Source organism: Macrobrachium rosenbergii, chromosome 4 (assembly GCF_040412425.1).
Source record: "Macrobrachium rosenbergii isolate ZJJX-2024 chromosome 4, ASM4041242v1, whole genome shotgun sequence".
NCBI classification, from domain to species: Eukaryota; Metazoa; Arthropoda; class Malacostraca; order Decapoda; family Palaemonidae; genus Macrobrachium; species Macrobrachium rosenbergii.
The window spans coordinates 81,618,517-81,646,055 of record NC_089744.1 but is presented as its reverse complement, the minus strand read 5'-3'; the positions used below and the strand labels follow the sequence as shown (position 1 = coordinate 81,646,055).

Genomic DNA, 27,539 nt, shown 5'->3' with positions numbered 1-27,539 from the left:
TTAGATAGGCACAATAAAGCTTTCTTTCCATTCTTTTGGTATCTTTTCCTGACTGTATATTTTCTTTGCTATGTCCCACAGCATGTCTATTCCTTCTTCCCCCAGCCTCTTGCACACCTTTGCAGGAATTCCATGCGGTCCTATTGCTTTACCATTTTTCATCTTTAGTGCCTTCTTTACTTCCTACTAATAGTATGTCATACCAAGGTTCTGGAACCCATCTTCAAAGAAGTTTCTAGGATTTTCTTCATTTAACAGATGTTCATAATATTCTTTCCACCTCTTCTTTAACTTATCCTTGTTGCATAAAACCACTCCATTCCCTTCAACTTGTTTCATATGAGAGTAGTGTTTGGTGTTCTTGTCCCTCGACTTTGCGGTTCTGTGAATTTTCCTCTCCCCCTCAGGTGATTCCAGCTCTTCATACATGTCATCTAATGCTCTTGTCTTTTCTTGTGCTATTGCCTTCTTTACTTGTTTCTTACATCTTTGGTACCTCTCCTTATCCTCTTGCTGTCCTTACTTTTCCCATATCTTTTTTGCATCTTTTTTGGCTTTCACCACCTCTTTCACTTCATCATTCCACTACCAGGTTTCCTTATTGTCAAGAGGTTTCTTTCCAGATGTTTCTCACAACACCTCTCCACCCACTTGCTTTTATCACCAAACTGTTGTGATTCCACCACTCTTGCACTCCCTCTAGCAATCTAATTTCGCTCAATACTCTCTCCTTAAATTCCTGCCTTGCTTCCTCCTCTTGTGTCAGCTTCCACCACTTGATTGTTGATGGGGCATGTGCAGGCCTACCTTTTACTGTGTTTCTTATTTCCAAGTCCATTACCATCACCCTCTGCTGTGCTGCCACACACTCTCCATTTAAAACTTTACAATTTCTCACCTTTCTCAGATGTGATCTTCTGCACATGAGGAAGTCAATTTGACTTTGACTTTCTCTGGCTCCACTCTTGTATGTGATGTACTGATTTTCTTTCTTTTCAAACCAGGTGTTGACAATAGCCAAATCAAATGATCCTGCGCAGTCAACAACTCTCTCTCCCACGCCATTTCTCTCTCCAACTCCTCAGCCACCATGCGCCCTCTCAATACCCTCTGTGGTCCTTCCTACATGTCCATTCATGTCACCACCAATAATAATCTCTCTTCTGTTGGTATTTATCACTCAACTCTTGGTCCATTTCTTCCCAAAATGCCACTTTCTCAACTTTTTCACATCCTGCAGATTTTCATTTATTGCTCTGTAAATGTATTTCTCATGATATTGAGTTATTTTACTTTTAGTTGTTTAGAAATGAGAAGAGGAACTTCAAAAATTTGTTGATTTAAAGTAAATTGTCATAAGAATATCAAGGGATGACAACTGCATGGCATCATTTAATGAGGGTTAACTAAGTAGGGCATTACATTATGTAGTTGTGATCTTGGAGAGATTCCCTCCTTTATTCCCCCAGTGTATCTCTGCTGCATCAGTATCTTCATCAGGATGGAAACAGGGTTACTAGGAGAATCTCAGTTGAACCTTTGATTGATGTTCTGTTATGCACTTATATGAGTATCGTATTAAGAGTACCTTACCATCCGTCTACTGGACATCTTGATACCATAACTCGAGCCCTTATTGGCCTCTCGGTAACAGTTAATAGGAAGACCACCATCCCTGTACTCTGTAGAGTGAACACTCAAAGAGTTACAAAAGGAGCACTGTTAACACCATCATCGGGTGAGCCCTCATCCATTATTCAACAGTAAGAAGCTTAACTGAAGAGATTTTTCAGACTGTGGAGATTCTATTAAACAATGGCTCTCCAAACATTTGAGTAATAGTATGTATCACCCTCAGTAAGAGAGTGCCCAAAGATCAGATGACCTCAGTGCTGTCAAACTTGTAAGCACGAATATAATGCATGTTAAATACTGCCAGGACAGAGACACCCCTCTGCAAATTGATTAAAGAAAAAGTCTCTACCACCTCATTTGATAGGATATCACTGATCATCTATTACAAAAACCAATGAACATTAGATCTGCTCCTGAGAAACAATCTTGTGCTCATAACAGATATCCTTAAGTGACAGAACATCATGCATTTGTATGATTGTAAAAGTGCCTAGCTGATTGCTGCTCTCAGAACTATGGGTCTCAAAGTGTCTGCCCTGCCACCTTCAGGAAGGTGCCATTTGTAATTAGTTTACAAAGAACCACGCAACAAAGAGCTAAGCCTTTATCATGCAGTTGAGATTTTGGATCATGTCTATGATTAAAGAAGACATTGCCTCCTTTGGCTATTAGCCTATGGATCCACAAAATCTCACGTATGATCATCAAAAGAAACAAAGAAACTGAATGATGCCAGCCTCAGTGCTAGAAAATGTGTCATTGGCACAGTCCTGTGGTCACCCCACCCATCCAGTAGCAGCACTGAGTCTCTAGTAACCTTATGAGAATCATCTCTGGCCATGAGGGACCTATGGTGCTTTGCTCACCTGCAAGCTCTTACCTTGTAAAAAGGGTTGCCAGCCAGGTACATGAAGCATGCTTTAACAAATGCCATAATTCATAAAAGTAGTATATAAAATCCTGTACTCTTAATTGTAGCTGTACCATATCGTTTAGCCACTTAAATAGATGCACAGTAATTACACAACTTTTGCCAGATTGTACACACAGTTGGAACAAAGATTAATTCAGAAGGGTAGTGTGTTGATTAAATTTGACTGTCCAGATACAGTACTTGGGTTGCATTTTATATACCTTGGTATGCACAAATGGAAAAGAATAAAACTGATCTAGCATATCAATGTTAATACAAAATGGGGAAAGTAACTCCTCATCCAGCCTTGCTATGCAAGATGAAATGCAAAAGTAGACAGCCAATGAATTTTGATTGTTTTTAATTTTTCTTGGGAGAGGAGAATGGAACTACATTATGGTAGACAAATATGTCTTTTAGATAGTTCTATTATTTTGGAAAAAACTTTTTAAAAGTTTACAAGTATATACAGTACATAGCCCTGATCAATGAAAAAGGAATAATTATCCTGTCTTATATTGAATGCTGTTGGGGGGAGAGCGCCTAATCAGCAACATTTTTGTTGATCATGCGCCCTGGTTTCCAAAGTACTTATTAGTGGGGAGGACTGTTTTAGAATTTTAAATGATGATGTTGAGATAGATAACCCATAAAGAATCTGATTGTTTTAATGAGATATAATATAGTATATTTTTTAAAGATTTGTCATATTTGTTTTATATAAGTATACATTTTAAATATAAAAGTTTTATATATATTTATTTTTTATGGGTTTTATCTAATATCATTCTTCATTTTTTACGTTCATATTTTAACATTGAATTTCACTAGTACAGTATGTTATCATCACCTTTTCATTGTCAATCACATGGTTAATTTATATATTTCATCTTCATTGCTGTGCTGAATAATCCTGATGGGTTCTGGGGCTTGGTCTTCAAGACCTAAATTTCATAATCAGTCAATCAATCACCTAAATGATTTTAATTATGTGCTACATATACAGCAGATTCAAGTGTACTAGTAACTGGTATTTTGTTTTAGAAATTGATTTCATTCATAGTAATCTCTCTTTCAGATTGATGTTGAGCGAATCATTCCATTTCTAAGAGATACAGGAGTGCTGTGTTCTGAAGATGTAGATGCCATCCGCAGGCATGCATCTCCTAGCCAGAGAATCCTTACCCTCTTAGATATACTTCCTATGAAAGGTTCTCAGGCTTTCCAGGTAAGATCATTAATGGTTTATGTATTTACCACTGTTATTTGCCTAGATAAACTAAACTTCATTAGCCACTAATGAAATTTTTGAATTACAGGTTGTGTGTATTTTTTGGATGTAATTTTTACTTCGGGATGCACTGGCAAGATGAGATGTCTCTCAGTAGCGTTAATGCTGTATTATTGAAAGTCTTAGTTAAGTAACTGACTTTGCCCAGTAGGGTTCAGTTGATATAATATTTCAACAAAGAGTAAGGGATGTCTGGGAGAATATGTCTTACTTCTGGGATACATAGGAATATTAGTTTGCCTTATCTTTTATGTGTCTACGGTGAAGGTTTATACAGTACATTAAAAGATGGGATTTTTGAATGCTCTAGTGCACTGTGCAGCTGTTTGAAAGTTGAATTTCAGTTCTCAGTATTTTCCATTTATATAATCCGTCATTTTACAATTTTTCATATCCGTCATGCGCACATTTGATTTATTGTAAAGAAGCTCAGAGCTTTTCAAAGAGGAAAGTGGTTTACAGCAAATAATATTTGTTTGTTAAGTGTTTATCTTGAACTGTGAAAATAAAATGTGTTGTGTTATTGTTGTAACTGTCATCACTTAGAACTGCTAAGGTCCAGTTTCATGAAAATTGAATTATTCTCCACGAAATAGTAAATAAGTAATAAAGAATTATGCTTTGAGAAAAGAGTAGTTTTTCGGATGGTCAAATCTTGCTTTGTTGTTATCCAGTATATGATTGACTAAATTAATGTGTTAGTAACAGTGTATTATTATTAATTTCTATATAAACAAGTGAAGAACCAGTCATTGAAGAGATAAGCAAAATACATGGCGATATCATATAAGTGGACCTGACCCCAGAAAAGAGGGAAATTGTACTGTATTACCATGCTCAAGTAAAAAACAAAGTCACTGAAGAGATAAGCAAAATAGTATGTGGAAATCCTATATAAGTGGACCTGGCCCCACAAAAGGGGAAAATTACTGTATTACAGTGCTCCAGTAAAAAAACAAAAAGTTAGGGGGACACTGCTTTGCAAAAATTTTAGTTACTTGGTAAGTTTGTAAGGGGGAGGAAAAAAAGGTTATGAAAAAACTCTTGTTATAAATGAGTTTGCTTTCATACCATGAAAATCAATTGGGTAATATTTCTTAATGAGGCAGCTGCAAAGTCAGTGCAGCAGGGGCAACAGGAATTTTTTGTGACACTGAACTGCAAGAGGGTCTTACCCAAATATTGATTATCCTCATTACTGTATGAAGTAATTTAACCAACCAGTTATTAGTTACAATACTGTATTTTTGTAATATGCACTACAGTATTTACTGTTAGGATACTACTACTTCTATTTCTTCGTTTAATGTGTTTTTTCCCATTTTCATATGGGGTAAGCACGATGCCTTCTTTTGAAGGCCTTTGATTTGGCATTGGGGTAGGCTGTAGCCTCGATCGGCTGCCTTGCCTGACATCGCTTAGACCCCGGTAGCACGTGTATATGTATCGTGCCAAATCCCCAGCTCCCTTTCTCCCAGCAGCGAGGAGAAGTACTGTATAGTATATTGGCATACAATAATAGAAGTGGTTAAGGTAGAATAAAAGAAGATTGGCATGAGCCTCAGCATTGAAGTGTGTGAACAATAAAGACCAAGTTAAACTGTAACATGAATTTCATTTTGGTAGCAAGGTTTTGATTTTCATGGATTCTCATTACTTTGTATCTGTGTAAAGATGTTTTATTTAATTTTATTACATTACAGTATAGTATATGGTTTTATTCGTCAGTTCATCAAAGATTTGCCACCTAATGTTTCATTTATTGCAATTTTTGTTGTATTGAAGTACTGATTATATTAATATAAATATTTGTTATCTTCACAGACACTATGTCTTGCTTTGGAGACCACATATCCTCACCTTCTTACCATCATGCTTATTGGAGCTTCCCAGCGGACCCAGCTCTACGTCTCCAGACAAAGTAAGTGTGCCTTAATAGAACAGAATTTAGGCCAAAGGCCAGCGCTGGCTGAAACAAAAATTGCCAGTAAAAAGATTTGTAAAGTGTAACAGGAGGAAAACCTTGCAGTTGCACTATGATCAATTGTTATGAGAGGGTGGAAAGTAAGATGTAAGAAAATATGAGCGGAGGTACATTAGAATGAAAGAGGTTGCAGCTAGGGGCCGAAGGGATGGTTCTCTTAAGCCATGCCTACAGTACACTGATGGCCCTACCCCCTTACAGGGGTAAGTGTGCCATGCCTAGTCTTTAGTTTTGGCATTGTGATGTTACAATTTAAATGGTATTTTCTAGTTACCTGTACTGTACTTTATTTTTTTCTGTCTTTAGCATTTCATGTACTGCAGTTTTATGGTCATGAGATACTAAGATCTCAGTTAGAGCCAACACGAATCATATTACAGACTTTACTTCATCTACCTATCTCATTACTGATAGGTATCAGTACAAATTTGCAGAATAATGAATTGATGAAAGGAGTAATATTTGACATATTAGTGCGAAATTAGTTAGATGTAAAAAACTTTGGGCTCTTTTGTATGAGTAGGCTGCTGTTGGACTTACATTACAGAACCGGCACAGGATTGACATATACACTTTCTGTTGTAACAAGAGGTTTTCTCTATTTACTGTTTGTAGTGATCGACTCAGAAGAAAGGCTACTTTGTACATTGTGCCATGAGGGATTTCTTAATTAAAGGAGTGAAATTTTGAGCAGGGTAAAATTGAAAAAGTTGGAAAACTCTGGTTAGAGTCAGTTGAAAAAGGGAAAAGCACAAAAATTGAGCATAACAGCAAGGTCTGATTGACTACTGTGAAGAAATAATAATAATAAATAATAATAATAGTTTTGGAGTCCTTAAATGGTATTCAGTGGTTTGGTCAAATTACTTTTCATTAATAATAATAGTGAAATATTACTGTAGCTGCTTATTTATATTTAAGTGCAGTATTCTTGCTGAATTTAATGATCTGAATGTTGAGCAGATCTGAATTTTAAGCAGAATCATGAATGGAATTTGAGTCTCAAAAAGACAAGCCCTCAAAAATTCATGACTGGCAAAGTGTATTTGCAAGTGTTTTTTGCTTTTTATATGTGAGAAGGGCCTTTGTTTCCATTTACTTCCATAGTTTACAGCTTCAGATGTTATTTATGAATACCTATCCTATATTATAAACATTAGTCTCCTTTGCTTGTGAAGAGAATGCAGTCAGAAAGTCAGGCTACCCTGTTGCTCTTTGTATTTCAGTAGAAAAAAAAAACTTCACTCCTTAATGCTCCTCTCCACTTATACTAAGGATTGTATCCTCAGTGAAGAAATGTATAACTCACCTATTAGGTTTTAGGCCACACTAATTGGCTTCCTTTCTCGAAGTGTGCGGTCAGATTGTTAGAGAACTACGGTTAGAACTGTTGTGTTTGGTTTTCTTGCCCACGAACGAGACCCTAATGCCCAACTGCTTTTAGCAGTTGTCACAAGTGACAACTACCGAATTTATGAAAGATAAATTAAGTGAAAACTTTTCTGCTCGAATTTTTCATAATTAGGAAGCTTAAATCTAGATATTAAAAGAAAAAGTAGCCTATTCTGTTAAAAAAGTTTCATCATTAACAGTAACAAACAATAGATTCACATTCGAATGACGAATTCCAGTAAGAAACGCCTTCCTCCTCCTATTACCTAAATAGCAAGTAATTAATAACACTCATTTCCTTTCCTTATGAGGAACGAAGACGCAGAAGAATATACCAGGGATGTTAAGCGAAAGAGAGAGAGAGTTGGGGTATGGGGATTGGAACATTAATCCCATACTGTTATTTTCCTTTTTGAAATTTCTTAAAAGGCGTTCTGTGTAAATTCCAATGCTTTTATCATAGTTAATCTATTTTACGTTTTCATATTAGAATTACTGAATAGGAATCCATTAGGTTATCAACGTATTGTATAATTTTTTTTACAACTAATTTCCAGTAATGTCAATTAATTTTATTTTAGCTAGAACTTATAGATTTAAATATTACAGAACTGCATACGTTAAGTAGGCTTCCTGATAATGTTACGATCATGCCGTGGATTATGAAGAATAGCTTAATTGGTAAAGTACATAGGTAAAATTGGTAAATAAGACTACATATTTATATTCCTAAAGAACCTTTAGTACCAATATAACTCATTGGGTATTGACTGGTTACACTTTTGCCGTATTAGCTTGGAGGGGGTTACAAGATATTTTCTGATTTTTATTTATCATTTGCGTAATTTTATGTTTATTCAAAAATACATCAGGTATCAACTTATAAAATAATACCAGTAATTTATATTCCTATTTAGTATTACCATTGTCCCAATAGTCTGTAATTATAATTGAAGGTGAAAGAGTTGGAAGAGAACACGTCTTGACACTTTTTAACTGTAGTTTGTCATTTATTGTGTTTGTGTGTGCCGGTCGGTATAGAATAACATAGTCATCCCTATGGAGTAACAATGCGAGTTCTCTGTGAAGCGTCTGTAAAGAAAACGATTGCTGTCGGTTTTATGGGTTACTATACTCAGAAGGAAAGATTGTTATTACGAAAGTGCTTCTTATCATGGAACGTTTCCAAATCATCGCATCGTGGAAATGAACAGTTTTTAACGAGTTACCATTGAGCTCACCATTTTGACTGGCGTTGAAAACTTTTGAATCTCTCTCTCTCTCTCTCTCTCTCTCTCTCTCTCTCTCTCTCTCTCTCTCTCTCTCTCTCTCTCTCTCTGTGTGTGTGTGTGTGTGTGGATAGTTGTTGATATGAAAGGTTACCTATATTCCTATGAAATGAGACAGAATGACTCGTTTTTATCAGTTTTACATCAGACTTTTAGTTTATTATAAGCATTTACTCAAGTACCTGTTACCGTGATTCATGTAACCATTTTAGGTTTATATTAAGTTAGGTTCTGTTTATACAAGCAATTTCTCTCTCTCTCTCTCTCTCTCTCTCTCTGGAGAAGCGAGTGGAGTTAGGAATTATGATGTGGTGTACCTGTAGTGTTTTGCCTCATACTGGGTCGGTATTGGTGGAGGTGGGGAAGCCTTATCATTGTCTGCTTGTTTTATAGTATTTGCTCTGTTATTTAGAAGAGTAAACTATCCAGCGGCATCCTATAACTTTGGGTTATAATGGCTTGTCCCCCTTCTTTCCCCTTTTACATTATATATATGTATATATATAATATATATATATATATATATATATATATATATATAAATATATATATATATATATATATATATATATATATATAATGTATATATATATATATATCTTATTTATCTGTATATAAATAATTTACCTCTAGGTTTTGATTTTCATGAAAGAAATCTTTATTATAGATGTCAAATGCCTGCCCAGTAATGAGGAAGAAAAATATTGTCTTAGGTATTAAAAAATGAGGCTAAAATCGTATCAACGTCTTTCAAAAGACAAAAAACCAGCCTGTTTTTTTTTTATCAATAAGTTAAGGATATTAACGCTGTTTTTTTTTTTAATTGAAGAAGTTTATGAAATAGTGTCTTCTCAAATGAAAAGTTTATCGTGTAGGGCTTTTTTTGTAGTCTCTCTTAATCAGGTTATATCCCGTTTTCTTTCGTACTTTGATTACTGTTTGTTCGCCCCGTATGCTAATTGCGAAGCTTCCCGCTTTTTTCTTTTTTCTTTTAAGGCTGGGCGGAACGAAAGTGTAGACGCGCTCGCGCGCAGTTTTTTTTTTATTTATAATTGGATTTATGATTCATACGTGTTCATTTACACAGAGTCCCAATTACGCTCGCTGTCCACCAGATGGGGAACGCCAGTGCTTTTTTAACAGCATCCAATGAATAATCGATGTATGTGTTTGTGTTTGGAATCGTGGCGCTTTTCTCTTCATAAGATCGTGGGATATGTAATACTGCTGGGTCCAGGTTGCTTATTGCACAGGTTTTTAGGAAAAGAAAACTATTGTGCCTGCTTTGTCTGTCCGTCCGCACTTTATTCTGTCCACACTTTTTCTGTCCGCCGTCAGATCTTAAAAACTACTGAGGCTAGAGGGCTGCAAAGTGGTATGTTGGTCATCCACCCTCCAGTCATCAAACATGCCAAATTGCAGCCCTCTAGCCTCAGTATTTTTTTTATTTAAGGTTAAGTTTAGCCATAATCGTGCATCGGCAACGATATAGGAAAGGCCACCATCGGGCCGTGGTTTAAGTTTTTCGGGCCGCGGCTCATACAGCTTTATATCGAGGCCACCTAAAAACAGATCTATTTTCGGTGGCCTTGATTATACGATGTACAGAAAACTCGATTGTGCCGAAGAAACTTCAGCGCATATTTTACATGTTATTGTTTTTATAACAATACAGATGCCGGCAGAATGGGACGGCTCTTATTATTTTTTATCTATCCGGTGTCTTGCGAATAATAAGTAGAAGCGATAGACATGTTTGAAAGGGGAAGATTATAGGATTCAGGGAAGATAGTTGACGGGGGAGTGTTAAATTCCAGAGGTTTTGAATAAAATCGTCACCAAATGAAAAATACTTGGATAGCTGAATTCCAAAGAATAAATGTGAGAGGTCGGTCGTTACTGTAGGACTTTATCCGTAACCATCAGAAACATGGTCAATAATTTCCAGTGAGAGGTCAGTTGTTAATGTAGGACTTTATCCTTAGTCATTAGAAATATGGTCAGTAATTTCCTATTGAAAAAGGTAGCGAGGACACCTTGCTACGGTAAGGAATGCTGATTTCCAAAGAATAAATGCGAGAGGTCAGTTATTAATGTAGGACTTTATCCTTAACCATTAGAAACATAGTCAGTAATTTCCTATAGAGAAAAAATGACAACTAGGACACCTTGTGGCTGGGAGGTAGCCTTTATAGGTAGAGTTATAATGATTTTATAATGTCCAAAAGGTTCAGATCTGTTGTGAGGAGGGTAAAGAAGGTTGGGATGTGTTCAAGAAGGTGTAAAGGATTTGGAAACTGAAGTCTAGTTAGCAAGGTGTGGGTTGACAAACCACGTGTCAGCCATTATAATGATGTTCTAGCTAGCAACGAATAATACCAATGTATTGTTCTGGTTTGAAATGAATGAACAGCATTTGCCTTGAATGATAGTCAGCGGATATATCTATATATATATATATATATATATATATATATATATATATATATATATATATATATATATATATATATATATATAATATATATATATATATATATATATATATATAAAAATTCTAAGTGAAAAAAAAAAAATTCTAGAAAAAAAAATACCCGAGTCCCAGGAGTAAAAGTTTTGTTGTAGTTGTACTGTAAGGTGTGTTGCAGTAAACAAGAAGCCGGACTTTGAAACGAAAGCAAGTAAATGTCATTTTAAGCACTAGAGGGCTGTTGGTTGGTTTTATGCAAAATGTGTTAATAATAGGGATTTAAGTGTTGGCTGTCTTTTTTTTTTTTTTTTTTTTTTTGGTCACGGAGTCAGAAGTTGAATTGTTTGGAGATTTTACCGATTGAAGAATAATCCCCTACGATGTCATGAGTCTGTATTTACGTTTTATTCATAATCTGTTTCTGTGTTGCTGATATAATTTCTGTGGAAAATAGTAAAACACATTTTCATCTAGTTTACAACAGAAACGCTGCCTTAAGCATGCTGCTCTCTCTCTCTCTCTCTCTCTCTCTCTCTCTCTCTCTCTCTCTCTCTCTCTCTCTCTCGTGTACCTCTTGAGATATGTCTTTCAGTGTAAATCTTATCAGTCTCCAAGACAACAGCTCACCGAACGTCATGCCACGAGAGGGAGCGAAGAATGATGCAATCGAATCTAACTTTGGTTTGAAGAGAATTTCCCGTAATAAGTGCTTCGCTTAAGAACAAGTTCTCGAGCGTAACAAGCATGAAAGAATCGTCAAGGAATGGAGGCAGGAAAGATTCGCCCTGGGAGTTTTGTAAGAGGACAACGACATTCTATTTGGAGAAACGACGAGTTGGACATGTCTTCTTCCTAAATTAGACTCGGTTGCTGCGAGGCAACAGTCTGAGAGAGAGAGAGAAGAGAAGGTTCAAGAACACAGTTCGAAGCAATGTTTTTGTCGCGCCGTCTCAGGATTGAGGCGTTGTATACAAGTCGGAAGAATGACTTTTCCTTTCAAGCGTCTACTTTAATTGTGTGCATTGTGCTGTCCAATTAGTCTTTACGTTATTTACTGTGTTTAGTCTTTGCGTTATTGACTCTGTTATTGCAAAGGTGTTTTGCATTGACTTATTAATGTCGTGTAGATTTTTTGAAACCATGTCACACAGTATTGTTAGTAAAGGTATATAGAAATGTGTTGCATAATTTTATGCTTATTAAACTTCCCGTAGGGCGTTAGTGCCGTCAGTGCACCTCAAACGGTGCACTGTAGGCATTACTTAAGGTTCTTTGCAGCGCCCCTTTGGCCCCTAGCTGCAACCCCTTTCATTCCTTTTACTGTACCTCCATTCATATTCTCTCTTCCATCTTTGTTATCCACCCTCTCCTAACACTTGTTTGATAGTGCAATTGCGAGGTTCCCTCCCCCCAGTTACACCTTTCAAGCTTTTCTACTCTGTTTTCCTTTTAGCGCTGAATGACCTCATAGGTCCCAGTGCTTGGCCTTGGCCTAAATTCGATATTCAATTCAGTTTCATAGGTTACAGAGAAGAGAGCAACTTTTATGGCTGATGTGCGTGCCTGCAGGATATTTGATGAGTTCATGAAAAAGGATTGAATGAGACTTGCATTTTTTTCTTAATGAAATTAACCACGCCTTTTGAAATTGTATACATCCCACACTTTCAAAATCCTACCGTATGTACAGTATGTACATGAGGAAAAATAAAAAGTTCATGAAGCCAGGAGGAAGAGGTAATCTCTTTAGCTTTAGTCTAAATATAAATATAAATGTGTTATGCAGTGAGTGGTTAAATATTTAATGCCCAGGTATATTTTTATTTTTTGTGTACTAAATGCAGGTTAATTGCCATGAGAAAAAGGTGCATTTTTCTGGTATAAATTTCTTTCATAATTATTTACTTAATAGGCTGCATATAAATCCATTTTTACTGTCACAGGAGAAAATGAAAACGATATAGAAATTCCAAATTTATGTGCACGTAATCATATTCATATCACTCACATGCCACCTGCCCCCAGCGATGGCTTAATCATGGAATTAGCATTGAACATAGTGAAAGCAGGTAGGACGGTATTTAGAGTTTATGCAGATTACCGTTCACGCAGACGCTTTTCTAATAATAAAAAGTTACTTTATGTGTAAAGCTTGTATATACGGGGAAAATGTTTGAATTTTGGATCTTAGGCTTTGTAGTGACAAGTATATTACAAAATTTGTGAAGAAATCGAGAAGTTACAATTATATAAGTGTCTGGTAAAAGTGATGTGTGTATATATATATAAATATAAATATATATATGCATATATATATATATATATATATATATATATATATATATATATATATATATATATATATATATATATATATATATATATATATATATTAAATATATATATATATATATATATATATATATATATATATATATATATATATATATATATATATATATATATATATATATATATATATATATATGCATTAAATGTCCCAACCATTGCTAAATAGCAGCTGAAGTGCTTTCGTTCGTCGACTTGGCCAGGGTGATGGGAGAGAGTAAAATTTCGACCGAGTTTGAAAAGGAGCAAGTTGAGTGGATGCAACAGTTTTCCCCGGACAGAGCAACAGGCCGGAACGTTTGGAGTCTGGCCTAGTATTCGTTTACTTGAGTTCACCTTTAATAGTTTGTGCGTTTGTGTTGCTTGTGAGTGTGTTGTGTGTGAGTGAGTGAGTGAGTTAGTTGAAACTGGAGAGGAGGGTTGGGGGAGGATTTGGTAGGGGAAAGGGCTTCTGGGAGGGAAGTTTGAAACGGGTCTAACGATTGCATCCTTGCATCTACCCTCGGTGGGCAGTGAGGTGAAATGCATTGCAGAGCTTTGCAATAATTGTAAGCAGGAATGCGTCGTCCTGTTTTTTCCTTGCTTACGTCATTCATCAAGGACGTCTTTGCAATATTTGTGGAAGATTTCGTCTATTATTTATTTAATTTAATTGCTTATTTTTTTTTGAAACTAAGGTGAATGAGGGAAAGTGAATAGGATGCAGGATTCCTCGGGGTTGTTTTGGATGGGGGCCGTTTAGTAGGTTGTGATGGGATTGACGACTCGCTGTGGTGTACAGGTATATAGTAGGGGAGGCTGTTATGGGTGATTTAAAATGAAAAGGAGATTTTGCAGTGCCATAGGAAAATCCTTTTGGATGAAAGAGGGAAATTTGGACGTAGGGGGCGGGGAGGTGGGAGAGGATTAATTGTAAAGAGAATTGTGAAAAGCAAGCCTCGTGTGGTGTCCGTGAGAGAGAGAGAGAGAGAGAGAGAGAGAGAGAGAGAGAGAGAGAGAGAGAGAGAGAGAGAGATTTTAAAGGGAAACATAGCTGTTACTCAAAAGTGACCTGCCAGTCTGTTAGGGCTGGAGCGACTGCGTACCGAGAAGCAGGTATTCTGTATGCTCTGTGCCCTGACAACCCCCACCTCCCCCCCTTATTCCCTGTCTCTCCCCACTTACCCTTCCTCTCTCTCTCTCTCTCTCTCTCTCTCTCTCTCTCTCTCTCTCTCTCTCTCTCTCTCTCTTCCTCCTTCCCCAACCCAACCCTCCCGTGTCTCTTTTTCCTCTTTCCTCATCGGAGTCAGATCCTAAATGTAAATTGAGAATTTGAATAAAATGGCCACGGAGAGGCTGCGGGCCCGAGACCGGAAAGCTCCCGGTTGTTGTTGTTTTGTTGTTGTTGTTGCTCCTCTTTTGAATTTTAAAAGTTCGTGTGCAACGTTTAGATTTGCTTCGCGGGAGGCCAGCCGAACTTCACCAATTTTTCCTCATTTTCCTTTTTTTTATATTTTTGCGAAATTCAACAAACTACTAAAGCCTTATACTCCAGAGGGACATGGATTGGCGAGGCGGTTTCGCAAATTTCGAGGATTGTGCTTGCAAATACTCTGCCATCTTTAAGGAGGCGAGTTCCTCATTTGTTCTCTCGAAGTCACAACCATTCCCCCCCACCATTTCAGTTCATCATCTGTCTGTGCATGTAAAAGTCAAATGAGACAGACGGACAAAGTCACTGTTATTTTTTTTTCTTTTTTTTCGCTACGGATAGCAAAGGAGATGTTAATTCCTGTTTTAGACTTCCGACAGGTAGGCTACAGGACTTTTCTATTTTACCTAATAGAAGTTCTCTCTCTCTCTCTCTCTCTCTCTCTCTCTCTCTCTCTCTCTATATATATATATATATATATATATATATATATATATATATATATATATATATATAAAATCAATCCTATGGACCCTAAAATTTATATTGTATACACGCATTCGTGCTTGTATACAGTATAAATTTTAGGGTTCACAGGACTGGGATTTTATAAAACGAGAAGAAAGTACGAAAGTCCACATGCGTAAACGAAACATGTGCTGCAATTCACGACATGCAGTATAACCGGTTAGATGCCACGAAACTCGATGTAGAAGCGGAATAGGTCCACAAAGCTCAAGAAAGTACAAAGGAGGGATGTCGTCAAACGTCAGCAGGATTCGCATCAAGAAATGTCGTATAAAACTGGAAGATGTCTGAATGGAGAAATGTCGTAAAACTCGTGTCGTATAAAGCAGACACATGTCATGAAACTCTCATGATGTATAAACGAGTGTAGTGGATGTATTCAGGTTTCCTAGCTGTTGAAATGGGAATTTTTACTTTTCCTTTTCTTTTATGCCATGTTCATCTCGCCTGGGAATGTTCAGTAATCGCCTTGCATCACCCATTTATCCTCTTGCGTCATCACAGCCTGCCGTGTGCGTCACGGAAACTTATCCAGTAGATATATTTTTCTTTTTGATGTCGTTATTCTGTTCGTCGTGCGTCAAATAACAAAAAACAAAAAAGAGTAAAAGAAAACCCATTTTCTCTATTTTTCCATGTTGCCGTTGTATGAAGAGAACCGGTTACTTCCAGTTTGTTTCAGCCTGTTGTTAGGCGATTCATAACTGTCTGTTCCCCGTAGGGAGGGGTAGTTCCATCAGTGCACCTCATGAGGTGCACTGTAGGCATTACTGAAGGTTCTTCGCAGCGTGTCTTCGGCCCCTAGCTGCGACCCCTTTCGTTCCTTTTTCCATACCTCCGTTAATCTTTCTTCCATCTTACTTTCCAGCCTCTCCTGACAATTGATTCATAGTGCACCTGCTTTGAGGTTTTCCTCCTGTTACACCTTTCAGACCTTTTACTGTCAGTTTCCCTTTCAGCGCTGAATGACCTCATAGGTCCCAATGCTTGGCCTTTGGCCTAAATTCTGTATTCCATTCCATAACTGTCTGTTCTAGAGGCTGTTGTCGTGTTGTAGCGCTGACAGATGAATTTGTCAGTAATAATAAAGTAAAAATCGTTGACATTCGGCTTTTGACTACAAGCCCAACAGAATCTCAATGGAGATCATTTCTCTCTCTCTCTCTCTCTCTCTCTCTCTCTCTCTCTCTCTCTCTCTCTCTCTCTCTCTCTCTCTCTCTCTTCTGGTAAGTATTTTGCTGAAAACAATAGATTGTAGAAAGGAGAATATGTATAATCTAACAGTGCCTGGAGAATTTATGAATGTCTGTATCGTTGCAGAATAAATGACAAAGCGCGATCGTTGGATGGTAATGAAATTGTGACTCGAGCTTAAGCAAATATTATTGTGTATTGCTATTCAGTTATATTAGCAGTTATGTTTTAGTAACATTCAGCATTGTTGAAAGTGAATGTTGGTTCAACATGAGCAGAGGAATAGTACTCTATAAAATATATTGGTCGTTGTGCCATTTTATATATATATATATTATATATATATATATATATATATATATATATATATATATATATATATATATATATATATATATATATATATATATATATATATATATATATATATGTATATATATATATATATATATATATATATATATATATATATATTATATATATATACATATATAAAATGAAAATATTCGGATATAAAACAATATATATATATTGCATTTTATAAATTGCTTTTTTTCTCTCTGAAATATATATTATTTATATATATATATATATATATATATATATATATATATATATATATATTTTTTCATAGCCGTTGCGTAAAATGAAAATACGCAGCATTCGGATACTAAAACAATGGCTCTGCATATATCGGAGCAGTTGCATTTTATGAAATTGCTTTTTTTTTTTCTCTCTGAAATGAAGACATCAGCAGTATTATTTGCAAAACTGATTTCTGGATCATAATTGAGGAGTAATGATACGAGGATTGTACGTGAAGATTTTAGAAATTTTAGTCAGGTTTATAAAATGATTTTTGCTCGGCCGTCTGGATGCTCATTGGATTTGATAATATAATATTTCCTAGACCTTTGTAGTTAGTTATAGGCAATATATTTGCTTCAGGTCTTCATTATCGTCAGTGGCTTGTTTTGAAGAAGATGGTTTTTGGCCATAATAGCTTGCTTTATGTACGGAGTATGTTATGTCATTTCAGATGTATGTATGTTACCGTTACATTTTGATTTTTGCAGCATTGGTAACCAACAGTGAAAAACTAATCCGCGTTCGGAGGCTTAATCTAAAATGTACGTTTTTGCTGCACAGCGTTCGATTGTATCGTTTTAATAGCCAATAAATAACGGAACTGCAGTTGCTCCATTTTATGTTTTATTTAATCGCCATTAACTGCCTTTTGTATCGACGGGCTTATTTTGACGCGTGTTTCCAACGAGCTTTAGTTTTGATTGCCGTTGCCCACATTTCCCCCCTTATTTTTAGGGGGTTAAAAGTGTGTGTGTGTGGGTGTGTTTGTGTGTGTGGGAGAGAGAGAGAGAGAGTCAATTCTTCCATGCAACTGATTTGGAAACTAGCTTAATTTTATTTGATGTTTTTTTTATTTGAATGGGGACTGTATTCCAGACCACTTTGCCCCGGACACATCTCAGTCATTTTCGCCCTAGTGGTAAATGATAACAATTTTAGTTTTCTGAAAAGAAAACTATTGTGCCGGCTTTGTCTGTCCGTCCGCACTTTTTGCTGGCCGCACTTTTTCTGTCCGTCGTCAGATCTTAAAACTACAAAGGCTAGAGGGCTGCAAATTGTTAGGTTGATCATCCACCCTCCAATCATCAAACATACCAAATTGCAGCCGTCGAGCCTCAGTAGTTTTTTATTTTACTTAAGGTTGAAGTTAGCCATGATCGTGCTTATGGCAACTCAACAACATAGGCCACTACGGCCGGCTGGTGAGACTTTCATGGTCCGCGGCTCTTACAGCATTATAACGAGACCACCGAAAGGTAGATCTATCTTCGGTGGCCTTGATTATAAACTGTACAGAAAACTAGATTGCGCCGAAGGAACTCCTGCCCAATTTTAATTGTTTGGAAGTTCAAATCACATGTCTGCATCGACTTTTTTTTTTTACCCTGTGTGTTGTCCATTTCTTCGTCAGTAACATCAGCCTGTTTTTGGTTTTGTCTATCTGTCTCTACGCAAAATCGCGACCCATAAGACCTAAAGAACGCGTTTTCACAGTTGTGGAAACAATGAATTCCCTCCAGGCGTAGATCCAAGATTGATTTGTTTGATATTTCCAACCGTGAGGTTATGTTATTTGCTCGGTTTGTTTGTTCGTCTGTTTGTCTGTTTGTTAGAAAGACTGCTCAAAATGTTTTGTGTGGATTTTCACGAAAATCATATCAAAGGAGAGATAGGAATGTGACATTTATAGGTGGACTGCTTAACCTTAGCGGACGTTTGCGGTCCCAGACGCTCATGGTGTTGCTGTAAATGTCGGAGAGAATCCGAAACGATTCACAGAATAATTTTCCAACGACATTGCTCCGGCTTTGGTCACCTTCTTCTTCTTCTCACAAAAATGCCTCGTAGAGGTAATGAGGTTGCAAGTCTGGTGGCTTGGTATTCCAGTCCCCTTCAATTGGTGGGTCCTGTAATTCAGGTGTCATCTTCTGAGTTCTTTGACCTATTAATTTTCATCATGATTGGTGGTTAATGACAGCTTCCGAAAATAGGTAGATTCTTCTTCTTTTATATATATATATATATATATATATATATATATATATATATATATATATATATATATATATAACTCAATCATAAAAAATATGGAACGTGATGAATATATAAATAAAGATAAAATCCACTAAGTAAAGGACCTAGCGTCGAAAGGCCTCACAGCACTCCAGTGTTTCCGTTTCCTTCGTGGATTTTATCTTTATATATATATATATATATATATATATATATATATATATATATATATATATATATATATATATATATATATATATACAGATACATACGTAATTTTGATAACAACTACCCCCTTTTTAACTTCTCGGTTTCTACACACATTGGAAGCGCTTGTCACTACAAAGCCTTGATCCAATTGAAGAAAGAGAGGGGAAGAAATCCTGACTCCCGGGCGGGATTCGAACTCGCATTCGGGCTATGAGAAAGAGGTAACGTTTATCCAACTGGCCACGAAGTTTGTTTGTGTGTGTATGTGTGTGCGCGTGCAAGCACACGCGTTTGTGATTGAAGATGTATTTGTGTGCTTACTGAAGTTATATGCACGTATTCGTACAAGTGGGTTTTCTTATAAGTATACAAAGACGGTATGATTATTTATATTTTAATTTCCATAAAAGGTTTTCTTAATTTCACTTTTAACGTTCGAACGTCTCTCCTCTGAACGAGTCTGTCATTACAACTTCAGATTCGGCGCACGATCGGGGCAAAACGAATAATGTTAGAAACACAGCAATTAAGAGTTCTAGTTATAAAGGGAAGGAAGGCTGGATTTTCTCCACCGACAACTTTCCACCGTAACTTTTTCAACTTGAAATCTGATTATTGGTGGAAAAAAAGTTTGGCCCTGATTAATGGAACGCCTTCAAGAGCAGACAGCAAAGTCTCTCCTCCTCCTCCTCCTCCTCCTCCTCCTCCTCCTCCTCCTCCTCCTCCTCCTCCTCCTCCTCCTCCTCCTCCTCCTCCTCCTCCTCCTCCAACTCTCTCCTCCTCCTCCTCCTCCTCCTCCTCCTCCTCCTCCTCCTCCTCCTCCTCCTTCCTCCTCCTCCTCCTCCTCTTCCTCCTCCTCCTCCTCCTCCTCCTCCTCCTCCTCCTCCTCCTCCTCCTCTCCCCCCCGGAGCAGTGGTTAAAGGAGAGAATTCTTTTAAAGTTTTCTCTCGTGTAAGGAGCTCTTCGTACCCCCATCTACGGGGAAATCTGAGGTGTAGTTCACTTAGTGGCCCAGTTTCTTTACACAGCTCGAAATTATGCGCACTGGAATGTAGGTCTTTGCTGTGTGGGTCATGATGTTTGTGGTACATTTTAAATTTTAAAAGTGTGTATGGGCTGTATATTGGAACTACTTTGCTTGTGCTTATGCTCGGAGGTTATTTTATGACCCTGAGCCAAGGTCATGCCAAGGTCAGGATAAAGGGTTACACTGTAGAGCAAGAAGGAATTTTACAGCGTCCCTTCGGCCCCTACATTTTTTCATTCACAAAGTTCATTGCCTTCTTCCATCTGACCGTCCCTCTCCTAACAATTGTTTTTAGTGCAACTGCGAGGTTTTCAAAACTTCATACTGTCAATTGCCGCTTTAGCGCTGAATGACCTCATAGGTCCCAGAGCTTAGCCTTTGGCCTAAATAATATGTTCTATTCTACACAATGGTTGCTTAGGATAAAAAAAAAATAATGCAACGAAAGGTGGGGGGGGAGGTTAGGCAGAAAAGGGAAAGTGTTCAGATTGGTCAGTGAGGCTTTAGGGATCAGGTTGTGTAGCAACCGTGATCCACGTGCTGCACCACTCGGCCACAGCACCCACCTTGGCTGATTGAACCTTCCAAAGTTGGCCGTGAGATGTCCATATATATATATATATATATATATATATATATATATATATATATATATATATATATATATATATATATATATATATATATATATATATACACACATTATATGTATAAATATATAAGTAATATATACGCATATGCACACATATAATAATATATATTGTATGTATGTATGTGTATATGCGTTTGCGTTTGTATGTTTGGTTGAATATTCGCCTAGCTTAAATGTTAAGCATTCGTAAATTGTCATGATGGAGTCTTTGGGAAAGCGACGAGCGTTCGTTGGCATAGGAGAGTAGGAAGAGGGAATAGATACCGTTAAACGGTAGGATAAGGATATGTGCGGAAAGGGATAAGGTAGTCAAAAGAAAAGAGAGAGAATAAGAAGGCAGTGATTAGGGGAGAGGGTGAGCAAGAACTTCAGAGAAAATAAGTTGTGCTTCGGGGAAGTAAATCTTAAAAAAGAAAAGTTGAAATGAGCAGACGGATTCCGGGATAAATGGAGAGGAGATGCTTACTGGCGTGAAAGCCCTTCTGCCATTACAGTGAGTATATGAAGATAGGTTTTATGTTTAAGACGGAAGAGAGGCAGAGCTGAATAGTAACGCACGAGTGGAAGGGATTAGTATAAGTTGGAGGATGATTGAGGAAGCAACTGCTGAGGATATGAGGTAGGCAATTAAGAAGGAGAAGGATGGAAAGACACCTGGATTTCGTGGGATTGCAAGTGAGATGATGCAGTACATTTGTGGTTTATGGTGAAATGGCTGACTGCTGGGGTTCGCAAGGTATGTCTGGATGAGGTATTGTTCCAAAGGAAGGTGGGTGGGGGTCGAGTGGAAGAATGATTGCTTAGATGTTTATAGGTGGCTGTAAGAATGGTAAAAGTATGACATTACTCTATGAACTATTTAAAGTGTGTATTAGAATTTTTATGGAGAAAGTAATATGGATGGCAGAAGGATTGATATGGGAATAGTAGTGTTGGGTTAAACAGTGAAGCCATTATACGGATCAAGTTTGGTATGAAATGGTGATATAAATTTGAAAGTAAAAGGGAAAAGCTGTACAGTGTGCGATATACATGCACCAAGGAAGCTTATGATAAGATCGATAGAGATGTTTGAGAGGGATTAAAAGTCTTCATGAAGGAAGCGAAGAATGTGGAGACGGGGTTGTCACTTGCTTGATGTAAAAACGGGTCCCAGACAAAAGTGTATTGTGTATCCATGGTTGTTTAACCTTTTTTTGGCTGAAGTGGTCTTAGAAGTCAGAGAAATGAAATTAAGCTTAGGTGCACTCCGTAGGGTTTATTGCCGTCAGTGCACTTCACGCGGTGCACTGTAGGCATTACTTAAGGTTGTTTGCAGCGTCCCTTCGGCCCCTAGCTGCAACCCCTTTCATTCCTTTTATTCTACCTCCGTTCATATTCTCCTTCTTCCACCTTACTTTCCACCCTCACCTAACAGTAATATTGATTCTTAGTGCAACTGCGAGATTTTCCTTCTGTTACACCTTTCAAACTTTTTTACAGTCAATTTCCGTTTCAGCGCTGAATGACCTCATAGGTCCCAGCGCTTGGCCTTTGTCCTAAACTCTATATACTATTGTATTCTAAGCATAAGCGTAAAGGTTTAGACCAAGAAAATAAGCCATGATCAGTGAATGGCAGAAATATGTAGGTGATTGAGCACTGATCAGGGGCTAGCCGGGAAAAGCTGCGGAGATGAGTGAGAGTTTGAAAGTGCGAGAAAGCCGAGGTTAAATGTGAGACAGAGTAAGGTTGAAGGTAAAGGGGGAGCCAGAAAGACAAAGCAATGAATTGACATGGATGGCAGAATTTTGCTGCACTATATTCGCACAATATCTACAGCTTCACTTTGAAGTTATAATTTCAAACCAACCTTGTTTTTAACTTTATTTATTATTCAGTAAATGTTTGTGAATTTGCACCGTATGTTATCCAGTTGGTATAGCTGGATTTATTTATTTGTGAAACTGTGTATTTATGTATTTAATGTGGTTGTGGGTTATATTAATTTGGGCTTTGTAATCGTGGTTTTTGTTGGATCCAAATTCATCGATACAAACACCCTTTGAAGGGGAGCATAAATTTGCAAGTAGTTATACATTTTTTTTATTTTTTATTTATTTATTTATTTATTTATTTTTTTTTTTTTTGAGGACGGGAGATCAGGAAAGCTTAACTTTTCAGAGTGAATATATCGCAAAGCGCATTTTGCATGTTATTTGATTTGATTTTCTGTTCGTTCATCGATAGGGACCACAATTGTTTTTATCGTACTGGAAGAAATGTCGAATATAATTATGTATTTTATTTTGTGAAGATGGTCTCTGGTCCTGTACTTTTCCAGTTGTGTATTATTATTATTATTATTATTATTATTATTATTATTATTATTATTATTATTATTATTATTACTGTTCCTATATAAAGACCATCCAAATAAAGATTGTGGGCCTCAGTGCTGGCCTGATTCCGTAAGGATTAATTTCCTAGTGGGAAAAAAGTGAGTGTTCTTGTTTATAAAGCTAAAGCTAGTTTTTCCTTTCCCTGATATGACATCTCTCTGCAGATGAAAGTTTTATCCCTCTAGGCATGTTCATAAATCAGTGGTTGGAAATTTGTAAAAAAAAAAAAAAAAAAAATACTGATATAAATGTTATCAGAATTTGCGGTAATGCTGTTCCCGAGTCTTGGCTAAAACGCTAGAAATAATCTCTCTCTCTCTCTCTCTCTCTCTCTCTCTCTCTCCATGTAATGACGCCTATACACTCTTGCACATGCATACGCATCTGTATACGTCCAGACTTAAAGAAATTGGAAAAAATTCCAGGGGATTTTGCTTTTAAATGTTTGCCCAGTTCTTTTTCTCCCCACCGCCCCGTTTGAGCCGTAATTGGAATAGCCGGCCTAAAAGCAGGCCGCTATGTAAATTTGCTAAATCTGGAGTGCGTTTAAGCGTTTGTTTTGTCACTCGAATTCTAATGTAAAGTTTCTCTCCGTGTATGTAGTTGAGGCTCCCGCGGGAGTGTCGGGCAATTGCTTGCTTGCTTGTGCTTCTATGCATGCCCGGTAGTGTTCGTCGTGATGTTATCTTCACTGTTGGCTATCGCGTGGTTTTCGTGGTAGATTCTTCACTAATTCTGTTATTACCCTAAACCAATTCTCGTTTTATTTTAACAATTTACTTACATTTTATCTATCTATTCATTAATTTGTTAGTTTATTTTTCTTTTCTAATAACTGATCTGTGCTTTCTGCATTTCCTGTTGCCTTCTGTAACATCTTTGCGATGAACACCATATTCTTTGGAAGCTTGAACTTCATGTCAGGGCCCAAATGGGTTTGTTCCAAATGGATAGGGTTCATCTTCTGAGTATATTATTATTATTATTATTATTATTATTATTATTATTATTATTATTATTATTATTATTTTATTATTATTATTATTATTATTATTATTATTCAGAAGACGAACCTTATTCCTATGGAGCAAGCCCACAGTTGCCATTGGCTTAAAATTCAACCTTTCAAAGAGAATGGTGTTCATTTGAAAGAGGTAACAGAAGGGAATAGGAAATGCAGAAAGCAGAGATCAGCAATTGAAAATAAAAAAAAGTAAATTAACAAATTAGTAAGTAAATAGAAAGAAATGTGATTAAATTCTAAAATACGGAAATTGCTTTATGGCGGTAAAATGTTGCATCTTCACTTAAAGTTTTAGGGTTCCAGTTGCATAACTATTACTACTACTGCTGACACCACCACGTATTGCACTGGTAACAGTTTATCAACATATTTTTATTATTTCCCCATCCCCCTCCCTATTGCTTCCACTGCAGTCACCATCGCATTTATATCTACCATCACCTCAATTATTAAAACACCATTTAGTGTTACTTTTTCATCATCTTTCCAACGGCTCCTCATTTTCTATTCCGTGGGAAAAGAAATGTAATTGTATTTTACTTATCAGGAAATATCACGGGCAGTGAAAAATCCTTTGTAAATGTCAAACTTTACAGCTCATTTCTCATAGGTACTGCCCGTGAAATGATTTTGAACAGAAAGGTTTCTCTCTCTCTCTCTCTCTCTCTCTCTCTCTCTCTCTCTCTCTCTCTCTCTCTCTCTGCACTTGGTTAATGCATGCCTAATCGCCCTGCCGTGGTAGGTCTGAAAGTTAAATGTTATATCAGCAGTTCCGAGTTTCATAACAGGTTTATTGATGTGGGTCTGACGGTTCAAACCCGATACCTTATATTAGATGCTTCTTATTTTTTGCAGCTGAATAATTGCCATTGAATCCCATTTTGTTCGCCTGTTAGTGACAGATTCAACCTTATCAGTCATAACGCCCGTATTAAACGTATCTTGTTTTGACAAATGCCAATTCTTCTAGTGGATTTTATTTTTATTTTTCTGTAATACGTTGGATTGGTTGAATATATATCAGATTTAACTTATACTGTCACTGACAGTTTGAAATCTTTGTGGTTGGGGTGTTTCCCTTACATGTAGGAGATTATATGAGGATTGAGATTTAAAAAATACAAGATTAATTTATTGAAACAGTTTCCTCATATCCGATATCCGAAATGACATGACGGACCGAGCAGAATATTTCGTGTGTAATAATATGCTGATTTGTGGCTGTAAGTCGCCTCGTGATCAAATGTTTATTCAAATACTATATCATGGTTGAATGTATGATTTTTATTGAAGTATACTGGGGGAAGAAACACCTTGTGCTTAGGTGGTGATGAATGAAAGCCATGGATGACTCGCCGATCTTGCGAAGATTCACCAATGGCCTTACTAATCGTTTCTCTCTCTCTCTCTCTCTCTCTCTCTCTCTCTCTCTCTCTCTCTCTCTCTCTCTCTCTCTCTCTCTCTCTCTCTCTCTCCCCTTGAATAAATATGTTTTTTAAGTTTGCATGTTATATAATCATAGGACTAACATTCAGGTTCATGAAGGAGGTCTAGTTATTTATGTCCAAACAAATTACGCATTACTTTTATATTTCCCTCTTTTTTTTTTTTTTTTTTTTTTTTTTTTTTTTTTTTTTGTAATGGTGTCCGCGTTCTTTATAAGGTGCAAGTTCAAGTAAAAGAAAGCGCAAATAGGAGGGGATTAAATGAGATGTTGGAGAAAATGCAAGTCATAAGATGTCTCAGTTATGGGTTGAAAGAACGGGGTATAGCGTTCATGATATTATCAGTAGTAAGTGTGGGTAATATGGCCGAATGGAGAGAGAGCCAGTCCGAAAACGCGAATTGAAGCTGCCCTCGAGAGCGAAGCGTAAGTTGTCTGGAACTTTTTCGATAGAGGAAAGCGAGTCTATTTAGAAAATGAAATAAGGGCTGCTGGTAAGACGTTGCATTTGTTTAGAGACTTATGGTTTTTAGTTTTCTGTAAAAGAAAGCTAATGTGCCGGCTTGGTCTGCCCGTCCGCACTATTCTGTCCGCACTGTTTTCTGTCCGCCCTCAGATCTTAGAAACTACTGAGGCTAGAGGGCTGCAGATTGATATGTTGATCATCCACCCTCCAAGCATCTAGCATACCAAATTGTAGCCGTCTAGCCTCAGTAGTTTTTAGTTTATTTAAGGTTAAAGTTAGCCATAATCTTGCTTCTGGCAGCGTTATAGGATAGGCCACGACTTGCCCGTGGTTAAAGTTTCATGGGCCGCGGCTCATACAGCATTACACCGAGACCGCCGATAGATAGATCTATGTTCGGTGGCCTTGATTATACGGTGTAGCGGCTGTACAAAAAACTAGAAACTTCGGCGCATCTTTTACTGGTTTAGATAAGACCCTGAATACAACTATGAGTATTTATCCAAGCAATGTCGGATAAATTTCACCGGAAGACGTAAGTTGCACTATCTCCGGCAGACACAGTACTGAAGGGAAGTTCTTGCATACCGTTCATAAAAATGCAATGTTTGAGAGGAGAATTACGATTTGAAAAGAGAAATATCTCGGAGGCGGGTTACCAGTGATAGCGCTACGGATGAGAATCACAAGTGGGTATTACCAACCCTTACTGAACAGTAGAATCTCAGAAGAGGGTTACCGATATAAGAATATTAAGTAATGGTCGTAAAAGGTTCATAAAGACAATATGTTGGAATCGCATATATATATATATATATATATATATATATATATATATATATATATATATATATATATATATATATATATATGTGTGTGTGTGTGTGTGTGTGTATGTAGATATATGTGTATATATGTAAACATATATATTTATATATAAATATATATAAGGATTTCTTACTCTCATTAAGCCCTTTTGTCTTTTTGAATAAGATAGAAATCCACCTCACGAAATGTATATTGATTCTTCTTGCAGCTTTTCTCGCTATATCGGAATTAGAAACTCATATGACGACCATAATATTGTCCACTGGAAAAAGGCTGTCACTGGATTTAAAATATGTAAGAAATGATTTCCGTTTGAAACGTCTTTTTTGGAGAACGGGCATTTTCTCTCTCTCGCTCTCTCAGCACATATGATACCCATATTTTCAGAAGGGAAGTCTTTTTCCAAAAAACTGCGTTTGGTCGTAGAGGAAAAAAACTAGATGCAAACAC

The 27,539-nt window shown here is 36.9% G+C and overlaps 1 protein-coding gene across 4 annotated transcripts in view; it reads left to right on the top strand.

Annotated features, from left to right (window-relative positions):
* Positions 1-27,539, top strand: part of Dlg5 (Discs large 5) — a 670,182-nt gene that overhangs the window by 6,993 nt on the left and 635,650 nt on the right. For all 4 annotated transcript variants that reach the window (XM_067100141.1, XM_067100133.1, XM_067100126.1 and 1 more), the window contains exons 2-3: positions 3,627-3,776; positions 5,664-5,760. In XM_067100141.1, the coding sequence (XP_066956242.1) occupies positions 3,627-3,776; positions 5,664-5,760 (247 nt within the window). The remainder of the gene's footprint in view (positions 1-3,626; positions 3,777-5,663; positions 5,761-27,539) is intronic.